This window comes from Salvelinus sp. IW2-2015, unplaced genomic scaffold, assembly GCF_002910315.2.
Source record: "Salvelinus sp. IW2-2015 unplaced genomic scaffold, ASM291031v2 Un_scaffold4077, whole genome shotgun sequence".
Classification (NCBI taxonomy): Eukaryota; Metazoa; Chordata; class Actinopteri; order Salmoniformes; family Salmonidae; genus Salvelinus; species Salvelinus sp. IW2-2015.
In genome coordinates, this window is record NW_019945349.1 from 1 (window position 1) to 12,915 (window position 12,915).

The following is a 12,915-nucleotide window of genomic DNA, read 5'->3' on the forward strand; positions in this document are numbered from 1 at the left end:
CCTCTTCCTATAGACTATACCAGAATATCCTCTCCCTTTATAGATACCCCTATAGACAACCAATATCATCTCCCTATAGAATATAACCCAAATCTCTCGCCCTATAACATAACCAAATCCTCTCCCTTAAATATAACCCAGATATCTCACCCTATGAGACTAGAACCCCAGATATCCTCTTCTATAGGACTATAACCCAAATCCTCTTTCCTATAACTATAAACCCAATATCCTCTCCCTATAGACTATAAACCCAAATCCTCTCCCTAAGAATATAACCCCAGATATCCTCTCCCTATTAACTAAACCCAGCATATCCTCCCCTATAGATATAACCCAGATACCCTCTCCCTATAGAAATGATACCAAAAGCCTCTCCCTATAGAATATAACCCAGATATCCTCGCCCTATAGAATAACATATCCTCCAAAGATACCCATATGCCTCTCCCTATAGACTATAACCCAGATATCCTCTCCCCTATAGAACTTAACCAATACCCTTCTTTCCCCCCTAATTAGAAAATAACCCAGATACCTCTCCCTATAGAATATAACCCAGATATCCTCTCCCTATAGAATATAAACCCATATAGCCTCCCCTATTAGAAATCCAGATATCCCTAGGATACCCACGATTCCTTCTCCCTGCTAAACTATAACCCAGGATGACCTCTCCCTATAGGACTATAAACCCAGATATCCTCTCCCTATAGACTATATACCCAGATATCCTCCCCTATAGGACTATACCCAGGATATCCTCTCCCTATAACTATACCCAAGATATCCTCTCCCTATATAAATATAACCCAGATCCTTCTCCCTATAGACTATAACCCAGATATCCCTCTCCCTATAGACTATAACCCAGTATTCCTCTCCCTATAGACTATAACCCCTCTCAAACCCTCCTTTCTCTTTTTCTCTATGTAGCTGAATCAGACTCTCCATGGCTCTCCTGTCGCCATGCCCACCAATCGATCTCTGTCTACTAACATGCTCTGTCTCCCCCCTCCATCTTCCTCCATGTCCAACACCTCCTCCTCCAGTCTCCTCCTCCTGACCCAGAGTATCCGGGATGACTCCACCTCGATCCCAGACGCATCCTCGTTCTCCTTAAAACCACACTGACTTCCCTCCTTCCTTCCTTCCCCCTTGGCGAGGATGGACCTCATCCCGTCCTTGTCTCCTCCTCCTCCGACCCCCCCTCCCCTAGCAGGCTGCTGGCCGGGCTGGGCTGTTGGTTGTGGTTGGCGTACAGGCCGCAGAAGCCACAGTGGCGGTCGCTCGGCGTCGCTCCAGGGGATGGCCCTGCCTCTGTCCCCAGGACAGACATAGCACCTCGGCCCCTCTTGTCTACCGGCTCTGGGCGTCTGGGTCCGCCACGCAGGGCATCACCCTCGGTACCTGGTAGCCATCGTTGGTGTACTGCAGGTGTGCCTTGGTCTCCCATGGGCCTCGCCATCTTCAACACATGGAGCAAACACTACAGACAGGACAGGAAGACAGGACAGCAACCATGTCAAATCTGTCAAGTACAAGGATCACGGATCAGGGCTTTATGTGTTGTGTTATATCACTTGGTTGAATAAATAGTAACAAAATAAATAATACAGTAGATAAATAGCATAAATAATAAGCAATAGAGTTGTCCAACGAGTTAAAAACTAAAGCACTAGAAGAGAGGAGAGAGAGAGAAAACGTCATTTACACAGAAGTTAATGAACCATGATCTCTAGCATTGTTCAATGTCACAGTGCTTCTGCCTTCCTATAGCGTTAGGTTCATTATTCTGCTCTAACACACAGACAACAGGCAGACAGACAGAGCCTTCTGTGAAGTACTACTCATAAATATTCAGTGAGCTGTTCAATTCGATCAGGATAAATGCCTTGTTCACAGGCTTCCATCAGCGTCTAATCCTGTCCAGGGTGTTTCAACCAGCCAGCACTGCTCCATTCAACAGCCCCGGCTCAGCCTGCTAACCTGGTCCCAGATCTGTTTGTTAAGTCCTGCCATGGTGTGGCAAGACAACACAAACAGTTCTGACACTAGGTTACCTTCCTGTTAGGGCTAATGGCCGCCTCAAAAACAACTTGCAGGACAGGACTTTCACCAAGTGTCATGCTGCGGAACTTCCTCAATCCAGCATCCCCACTGGGAGAAACCCACCATGAACGGCCCTCCAACTGGTGATTACTAGTGGGGAACTCTATCATCTCTGACTTCTCCTCATACTGACCTCTGATGTCACATCCCACTGGGAGAAACCCAGATGAACAGCCCTCCAACTGTGATTACTAGTGGGGAAACTCTATCATCTCTGACTCTCCCTCATACTGACCTCTGATGTCACATCCACTGGGAGAAACCCAGATGAACTGCCCTCCAACTGGTGATTACTAGTGGGGAAACTCTATCATCTCTGCTTCTCCCTCATACTGACCTCTGATGTCACATCCCACTGCGGAGAAACCAGATGAACAGCCTCCAAACTGGTGATTACTTAGTGGGGAAACTCCATCTATCAATCTCTGACTTCTCCCACATACTGACCTCTGATGTCACATCCCACTGGAGAAACCCACATGAACAGCCCTCCAACGGGTGATTACTAGTGGGGAAATCATCTATCATCTCTGACTTCTCCCTCAACTGACCTCTTGATGTCACATTCCCACTGGGAGAAACCCACATGAACAGCCCTCCAACTGGTGATTACTAGTGGGAAATCATCTATCATCTCTGACTTCTCCCTCATACTGACCTCTGATGTCACATCCCACTGGGAGAAACCACATGAACACCTCCAACTGGTGATTACTAGTGGGGAAACTCATCTATCATCTCTGACTTCTCCCTCATACTGACCTCTTGATGTCACATCCACTGGAGAAACCCACATGACTGCCCTCCAACTGGTGATTACTAGTGGGGAAATCATCTATCATCTCTGACTTCTCCCTCATACTGACCTCTGATCTCACATCCCACTGGAAGAAACCCACATGAACTGCCCTCCAACTGGTGATTACTAGTGGGAAACTCATCTATCATCTCTGACTTCTCCCTCAACTGACCTCTGATGTCACATCCCACTGGGAAAACCCACATGAACTGCCCTCCAACTGGTGATTACTAGTGGGGAAACTCTATCATCTCTGACTTCTCCCACATACTGACCTCTGATGTCACATACTAAGGAAATGACCTCTATAACAATTTTGGCAGTGAAATACAACAAAACATTTTCATGCAACAATAATCTATTCATATGTTTTTTGAACACTATAATTTAGTTTGCGTGTCTTGAAAGCTGTGCTGTTAGTGTTGTGGTTGACGCAGCTTGTTTGCCATTAGAGTTTAAAGCACATCAAGGCGTACAACTCGTTGAGCCCAGTTTACAAATAGTATTTTGGAGTTTCCCACTTGTCATGAACGCAGCATCACTTCTGAGCTGAACTCACAGAACGGTGCTGACCTCAGTTACTTATCCAGGTTGCGCCTCCTTTCTTCAGGCGGGAGATCAGGAAGCCAATCACGATGAAGCAGAGAAACCAAGATGGCTGCCATGACCAATCCTAGCAGAGCCATGTCCCCGCCCGGTACCCTGCCCCCGAGGGCAAAGGAACCGCCACAGCTGTAGAGGGTCAGAGGTCAGGGAAATAGTCAGTCAAGGCAACCAGTCAAGACATCAATCAACCATCAAGATATCAATCAATCAAGATATCAATCAACCAATCAAGATATGAATCAACCAATCAAGATATCAAATCAAGATATCAATCAACGAATCAAGTGTTAAATCAACCAATATATGAATCATCACAATAGTATAATAATACAGCATTAATATGGAGAGTACAGATCCTGCTGTTGGTAGGAGTAGATCATCACCAAATAACACAGCCTTATATGGAGAGTACAGATCCTGCTGTTGGTAGTAGTAGATCATCACCAATAATACAGCCTTTAATATGGAGAGTACAGATCCTGCTGTGGTAGGAGTAGATCATCACCATAGTATATAATAACAGCCTTAATATGGAGAGTACAGATCCTGCTGTTGTTGGAGTAGATCATCACCAATAATACAGCCTTTAATATGGAGAGTACAGATCTGCTTTGGTAGGAGTAGATCATCACCAATAATACAGCCTTTAATATGGAGAGTACAGATCCTGCTGTTGGTAGGAGTAGATCATCACCAATAACACAGCCTTTAATATGGAGAGTACAGATCCTGCTGTTGGTAGGAGTAGATCATCACCAATAACCACACCTTTAATATGGAGAGTACAGATCCTGCTGTTGGTAGGAGTAGATCATCTGTAACAGGCAGATCCAGTCGACATGATCAGGCGGCTCAGTGCTCTTCCCTCTGTGATTAACTTGCCTTGTGGTCATGTGAAGTCTTACCTGGTATAACCAGGACAGAGAGGGCCGCTGTACCAAACTCCCCTGTAGACAGGTCCATAGCACGAATCTACACACACACATCACAAGGAAAAAATACATTATTATCATGCCTATGAATATCTCTGCAACCCCCCCAGCGTTAACCAAAACATTCATCAAAACAATTATAGTAGTCTAGTAAGAGGAGGTAACACTCAACTGCAGAGCGAAGGACTCTGTCTACACAACCCTCTCAGAAGAACAATGATGCAGTAACCACTCAGCTGAGAGCAAGGACTCTGTCTACACAACCTCTTCAGAAGAAAACATGATGCAGGTAACCACTCACCTGCAGAGCGAAGGACTCTGTCTCACAACCTTCTTCAGAAGAACAATAGGACTGGTAACTACTCACCTGCAGAGCGAAGGACTCTGTCTTCACACCCTCTTCAGAAGAACAATGAGACTGGTAACTACTCACCTGCAGAGCGAAGGACTCTGTCTTCACAACCCTCTTCAGAGAACAATGAGGCAGGTAACCACTCACTGCAGAGCGAAGGACTCTGTCTCACAACCCTCTTCAGAAGAACAATGAGGCAGATACTCACTCACCTGCAGAGCGAAGGACTCTGCTTCACAACCTCTTCAGAAGAACAATGAGGACGGTAACTACTCACCTGCAGAGCGAAGGACTCTGTCTCACAACCCTCTTCAGAAGAACAATGAGGCAGGTAACCACTCACCTGCAGAGCGAAGGACTCTGTCTTCACTATCCTTTTGAGAAGAACAAACCCTTCAGTTGTCACGTTGACATAACTGCTGTACTGCACCTCATATCTCATGTCTGGGTTTACACCCTAAAACACACACACACACACACACACAAATAAACACACACACACAAACAAGCTGATTAAAGTTGTGTGTCAGTGTTTCAAATCCCACACAGAACAGAAGCGTAACTACCCAGAATTGAAGGTAATTGTGTCATTTCTAGGACTTTCACGGTGCCAGACGAGTACGTCTCTACTGTATATGAGACGTGACATTACATTTAGAGGTCCCATGAACAAACACAGACTGAGATTGTAAGACAAGTGTCTGCTAAAATGATTCAAATGTAAATGTTGATCTCTTTTGACTCTTACGGTGGCAAAGTCCTCGTCTCTGGCCCTGACCCTGAACGGTCTGTTGGAGGTTCTGTCTCGTAGGATCATGGTCTCTGGGACTGAGTTACTGTAGATGTATCCTTCATAACGCTCCTTCTCAAACCGCGGAGGGTTCCTGCTCTTCCTCAGCACCTCGATGGTGACCTGAGTCACCGCAAACTGGTCCCTGTTGGTGACCTGGGAGGCCTGGGAGAGATGGGTGAGATGGGAGAGATTGAAGAGATGGGAGAGACGGAGAGATGGGTGAGATGGGAGAGACGGAGAGATGGTGAGATGGGTGAGAGGGAGAGATGGGAGAGATGGAGACGGAGAGATCGGAGAGATGGAAGAGATGGGAGAGATGGGAGAGATGGGAGAAGTGGGTGAGATGGGAGAGAGTATTGTCCATCTCCAGTCCCCGAGGGCCTAGTGTCTGCAGGTTATCACTCCCCCCTTGTGATTAAGGTCATTGATTGGTTAGGAACTCCTGTTGTGGAAATTCTAACCAAGTGATTAAGACTTTGTTAATTCTTCAAACAATTAACCTTTATTTAATAAGAATTGCAATAATGTAGCTGGTTGATCCCAACACTCTGAAGTGTGATGCCGAGAGCTCAATCATACAGAGAATACAGAGGTATTTTATAGCAAAGATACAAGTCTACATGTCAAACAACAGATGTGTGGAATGGGTCAGAAGGTGAGGCTTGGTATATGAGAAAGGAGCCAGATAGCATTTGCTGTGAAGACTGTTCTAATTGTATAGAAACCAGGGTTTGGTCCCATCATGATCCCACTATTTATAAAGGCAACATCTAATGGACTCTATGTGCTATTAACACAAACCTTTTTTTATTAAAGTAGGCAAGTCAGTTAAGAACATATTCTTATTTACAATGACAGCCTAGGAACAGTGGGTTAACTGCCTTGTTCAGGGGCAGAACAACAGATTTTTACCTTGTCAGCTCAGGGATTTGATCTAGCAACCTTTTCTCTTACTGGCCCAATGCCTCGAACCCTCGACCTTCTAACCCGAGGTCCGGCGCGCTATCGACTGTGCCGCAAAAGCATGCTCGAGCGGCAGAGTCGATTCCCGCGTTTATAAACCCAGGGTCGTTACAGTATAATCGACTACTGGAGATTTAATCAAGTAATAATGGAAATAATAATGATATGCAACTTTTTGCGCATTACATGTTAAATCTTAAAATAATAGACATGTAATAAGGTGTGAAGCAGATGTGTGGAATGAGTCAAAAGGTGAGGCTTGGTATATGAGAAAGGAGTATCCCCCCAGCCAGATAGCATTTTTGTGAAGACTGTTCCAATCGTATAGAAAGCAGGGTTGGCCCCTAAAACGAGGTTCTACTTTATGAACTATGTGTTTATAAAATGTATTCTGAAACCCAAAATTATGTTCTTGTAGAAGATCTCTCATCATCATTTGAAATGATCCATGATCTGAAGATCAATTTCAATGTTGAACACAATCATAGCTTTCAATCGATTATATGCCAAAAAGAAGAAATGGAGTACACAGATTGAAAAGACATCTCTTACCAGGACAGTGAGGGTTATTGGGCTGCTATGTCTGCCGCTTTGGCCATGGAGATGTTCCCCGTCTCCTCGTCGATCTGGAAGATGCTGCCTTCATTCCCTGGGAGAGAAAGATACAAACCATGAGTCAAGATCAGTCTGTTATGAGATACAGAGGAGAAACCATTAAAGTCAAGATCAGTCTGCTATGAGATACAGAGGAGAACCATGAAGTCAAGATCAGTCTGCTATGAGATAACAGGGAAACCATGAAGTCAAGATCAGTCTGCTATGAGATACAGGAGAAACCATGAAGTCAAGATCAGTCTGCTATGAGATACAGAGGAGAAACCATGAAGTCAAGATCAGTCTGCTATGAGACACAGAGGAGAAACCATGAAGTCAAGATCAGTCTGCTATGAGACTACAGAGGAGAAAACCATGAAGTCAAGATCAGTCTGCTATGAGATACAGAGGAGAAACATGAATCAAGATCAGTCTGCTATGAGATACAGAGGAGAAACCATCGAAGTCAAGATCAGTCTGCTATGAGATACAGAGGAGAAACAAGTACGATGATATTTGATCATGTATGATATATTTTTATGATATAGAAAACTTTGTGGTCTGATGCACATCCTTCATAAAACGTCAGTGCACAGCTAATAACGTAAGAGAACAGGAAGTCCCTGACATTGGTAATATGCTCCATTACCACCTTTAATGAACAACGTCTCCATCTTTGTAACGTAAAATAAATCTACTGTGAGGAGAAACATCAACACTAGATTACTGTGGAGAGAACATTAAACCAGATTACTGTGGGAGAACATTAACACTAGATTTGTGGGAGAACATTAAAACCAGATTACTGTGGGAGACATTAAAACTAGATTACTGTGGAGAGAACATATAAAACAAGATTACTGTGGGAGAACATTAAAACTAGATTACTGTGGGGAGAACATTAAAACTAGATTACTGTGGGAGAACATTAAAACTAGATTACTGTGGAGAGAACATTAAAACTAGATTACTGTGGGACGAGAACTTATACAGAAAACATTAAACTAGATTACTGTGGAGAGAACATTAAAACTAGATTACTGTGGAGAGAACAAATAGATACTGTGGGAGAACATAACAGATTACTGTGGAGAGAACATAACAGATTACTGAGAACATCAAAACTAGATTACTGTGGAGAGAACATTAAAACTAGATTACCGAGAGAGAATAAAACTAGATTACTGTGGAGAGAACATTAAAACTAGATTACTGTGAGAGAACATTAAACTAGATTACTGTGGAGAGGAACAATTAAAACTAGATTACTATGGTGAGAACATTAAAACTGAGTTACTGTGGAGAGAACATTCAAAACTAGATTACTGTGGAGAGAACATTAAACTAGATTACTGTGGAGAGAACATTAAAAACTAGATTACTGTGGAGAGAACATCAAAACTAGATTACTGTGGGAAGAACATTAAAAACTAGATTACTGTGGAGAGAACATTAAAACTAGATTACTGTGGGAGAACATTAAACTAGATTACTGTGGAGAGACATTAAAACTAGATTAATGTGGAACATTAAAACTAGATTACTGTGGGAGAGAACATTAAACTAGATTACTGTGGAGAGAACATTAAAACTAGATTAATGTGGAACATTAAAACTAGATTACTGTGGAGAGAACATTAAAACTAGATTACTGTGGAGAGAACATTAAAACTAGATTAATGTGGAACATTAAAACTAGATTACTGTGGAGAGAACATTAAAACTAGATTACTGTGGAGAGAACATTAAAACTAGATTACTGGGGAGAGAACATTAAAACTAGATTACTGTGGAGAGAACATTAAAACTAGATTACTGTGGAGAGAACATCAACACTAGATTACTGTGGAGAGAACATTAAAACTAGATTACTGTGGAGAGAACATTAAAACTAGATTACCGTGGAGAGAACATTAAAACTAGATTACTGTGGAGAGAACATTAAAACTAGATTACTGTGGAGAGAACATCAACACTAGATTACTGTGGAGAGAACATTAAAACTAGATTACTGTGGAGAGAACATTACAACTAGATTACTGTGGAGAGAACATTAAAACTAGATTACTGTGGAGAGAACATCAACACTAGATTACTGTGGAGAGAACATTAAAACTAGATTACTGTGGAGAGAACATCAACACTAGATTACTGTGGGGAGAACATCAACACTAGATTACTGTGAGAGAACATTAAAACTAGATTACTGTGGAGAGAACATTAAAACTAGATTACTGTGGAGAGAACATTACAACTAGATTACTGTGGAGAGAACATTACAACTAGATTACTGTGGAGAGAACATTAAAACTAGATTACTGTGGAGAGAACATCAACACTAGATTACTGTGGAGAGAACATCAAAATAGATTACTGTGGGGAGAACATCAACACTAGATTACTGTGGAGAGAACATTAAACTAGATTACTGTGGAGAGAACATTAAAACTAGATTACTGTGGAGAGAACATTAAAACTAGATTACTGTGGAGAGAACATTAAAACTAGATTACTGTGGAGAGAACATTAAAACCAGATTACTGTGGAGAGAACATTAAAACTAGATTACTGTGGAGAGAACATCAAAACTAGATTACTGTGGAGAGAAACTCAAAACTAGATTACTGTGGAGAGAACATCAACACTAGATTACTGTGGAGAGAACATTAAAACTAGATTACTGTGGAAGAGAACATTAAAACAGATTACTGTGGACATTAAAACTAGATTACTGTGGGAGAACATCAAAACTAGATTACTGTGGAGAGAACATTAAAACTAGATTACTGTGGAGAGACATTAAAACTAGATTACTGTGGGGAGAACATCAAAACTAGATTACTGTGGAGAGAACATTAAAACTAGATTACTGTGGAGAGAACATCAAAACTAGATTATGTGGAGAGAACATTAAAACTAGATTACTGTGGGGAGAACATTAAAACTAGATTACTGTGGAGAGAACATCAAAACTAGATTACTGTGGGGAGAACATTAAAACTAGATTACTGTGGAGAGAACATTAAAACTAGATTACTGTGGAGAGAACATCAAAACTAGATTACTGTGGGGAGAAATTAAAACTAGATTACTGTAGAGAGAACATTAAAACTAGATTACTGTGGAGAGAACATCAAAACTAGATTACTGTGGGGAGAACATTAAAACTAGATTACTGTGGAACATTAAAACTAGATTACTGTGGAGAGAAAATTACAACTAGATTACTGTGGAGAGAAACATCAAAACTAGATTACTGTGGAGAGACATTAAAACTAGATTACTGTGGAGGAACGTCAAAACTAGATACGTGGAGAGAACATCAAAACTAGTTACTGTGGAGAGAACATTAAAATTAGATTACTGTGGAGAGAACATCAAAACTAGATTACTGTGGAGAGAACATCAAACTATTATCTGTGGAGAGAACATTAAAATTAGATTACTGTGGAGAGAACATCAAAACTAGATTACTGTGGAGAAGACATTAAAACTAGATTACTGTGGAGAGAACATTAAAACTGATTACTGTGGAGAGAACATTAAAACTAGATTACTGTGGAGAAAACATTAAACTAGATTACTGTGGAACATTAAAACTAGATTACTGTGGAGAGAAAACATTACAACTAGATTACTGTGGAGAGAACATCAAAACTAGATTACTGTGGAGAGAACATTAAAACTAGTTACTGTGGAGAGACATCAAACTAGATACTGTGGAGAGAACATCAAAACTAGATTACTGTGGAGAGAACATCAAAACTAGATTACTGTTGAGAGAACATTAAAACTAGATTACTGTGGAGAGAACATCAAAGACCTGTTGTACCTCTAAGTATCCTGTAGCTGATCAGCTCACTCCTGTTTCTGTTCTATCCTTGGCGTATAACGGACCAGGCTCCAGAGATAAAGCACCATCCTGTGGACAACAACAGACCTGGGTCAAATACATACTGTATGTCAAATACTTGAGCTGCACTTGGTTGAGTTTGCCCTGTTTAATGGAACCAATTGAATAGTCCCAAAAGTGCAAACTCTAAGCTAAATCAAACTCACTGTGATTACTAAAATACACCGTCAGTACTCTACCAGTGGATGTCGCATTTCTATACGACGTGGACGGATGAAGCAGAACGGGTCAACTTTAAAACAACAAGAAGAAGAGACCTTCCTCCTCTGCTAAGTTACACAGATATACTGTAACACCACCATCTCTCTCTGTTCAGGTACACAGATATACTGTAATACACACCTCTCTCTGTTCAGGTACACAGATATACTGTAACACACACCTCTCTCTGTTCAGGTACACAGGTATACTGTAATACACACCTCTCTCTGCTAAGTTACACAGATATACAGTAATAACACACCTCTCTCTGTTCAGGTACACAGATATACTGTAACACACACACTCTTTCTCTGTGAGGTTGACCTTTGCCCTGTAGCCGGAGCTGACACACAGTTGTGGCTATCCCAGGTTGGTTCTGACACAGGGCTGGAACCACGGTGGACGGTTGTCAACGTCCTTCACGTTAACCGTGATAGTCACCACGGCAGTGAACGAAGGCTCGCCAGACTCAGAAACGTTGTACGTGTCCTGGGAAATGGTATTCATAGAATGTCAAGGAAGGTCAAAGGGCATTGAGCTGAGGACAGCAGATCCTGTTTCTCTACTATATAGGATTATGTTATTTTACAGATTCTAGTATATTTCTGGAATACTTTACCGATTCTAGCATATTCATTAAATATTTTACAGTTCTAGTATATTTCTTGAATATTTTACAGATTCTAGTATATTTCTTGAATATTTTACAGATTCTAGTATATTTCTTGAATACTTTACAGATTCTAGTATATTCATTGAATATTTTACAGATTCTAGTAATTTTCTTGAATAGTTTACAGATTCTAGTAAATTTCTTGAATACTTTACAGATTCTAGTATATTTATTGAATATTTTACAGATTCTAGTATATTTTTGAATATTTTACGATTCTAGTATATTTATTGAATACTTTACAGATTCTAGTATATTTATTGAATACTTTACAGATTCTAGTATATTTATTGAATACTTTACAGATTCTAGTATATTTATTGAATAGTTTACAGATTCTAGTATATTTCTTGAATACTTTACAGATTCTAGTATATTTATTGAATATTTTACAATTCTAGTATATTTATTGAATATTTTACATATTCTAGTATATTTATTGAATACTTTACAGATTCTAGTATATTTCTTGAATACTTTACAGATTCTAGTATATTTATTGAATACTTTAAAGATTATAGTATATTTTTGAATATTTTACAGATTTAGTATATTTATTGAATATTTTACAGATTCTAGTATATTTTTGAATACTTTACAGATTCTAGTATATTTCTTGAATACTTTACAGATTCTAGTATATTTCTTGAATATTTTGTAATCCCATTTGACATCAACAGTAGGGCAGAATGTAAAGAACAGTATACCTGTACATGTAAGACAAGGGAGATCTTTTGGACGGAGTCGTAGTCGATGATGTTTTGCACCAGTATGTTGGGGGTGTTGGCATTCTCCAGTCGTAGATACCTGTTCTGGTGACACCAAGATGACACACGTGTTTAATCTCCTAATGCTGAGCAATGATTTGACTGAACCGTTATTTACACCAGCTTAGTCTTGTTGAGATACAAAAAAAAACTATTTTTCAGGAGAGACCTGGACCAAGACAGCAGCATCAACAGATCAGTGATAGTGTC

The 12,915-nt window shown here is 40.6% G+C and overlaps 1 protein-coding gene across 1 annotated transcript in view; it reads right to left on the reverse strand.

Moving 5' to 3' along the window:
* Positions 1-941: 941 nt before the first annotated feature.
* The window catches only part of cdhr5a (cadherin-related family member 5a), a 19,837-nt gene continuing 7,863 nt past the window's right edge, over positions 942-12,915 (reverse strand). Inside the window, 14 exon segments of the mRNA XM_070441474.1 lie at positions 942-1,376; positions 2,064-2,263; positions 3,494-3,557; positions 3,559-3,605; positions 3,608-3,643; positions 4,423-4,489; positions 5,145-5,258; positions 5,550-5,756; positions 7,110-7,135; positions 7,138-7,206; positions 10,984-11,028; positions 11,031-11,073; positions 11,566-11,754; positions 12,646-12,750. Of these exon segments, the coding sequence (XP_070297575.1) occupies positions 942-1,376; positions 2,064-2,263; positions 3,494-3,557; positions 3,559-3,605; positions 3,608-3,643; positions 4,423-4,489; positions 5,145-5,258; positions 5,550-5,756; positions 7,110-7,135; positions 7,138-7,206; positions 10,984-11,028; positions 11,031-11,073; positions 11,566-11,754; positions 12,646-12,750 (1,647 nt within the window).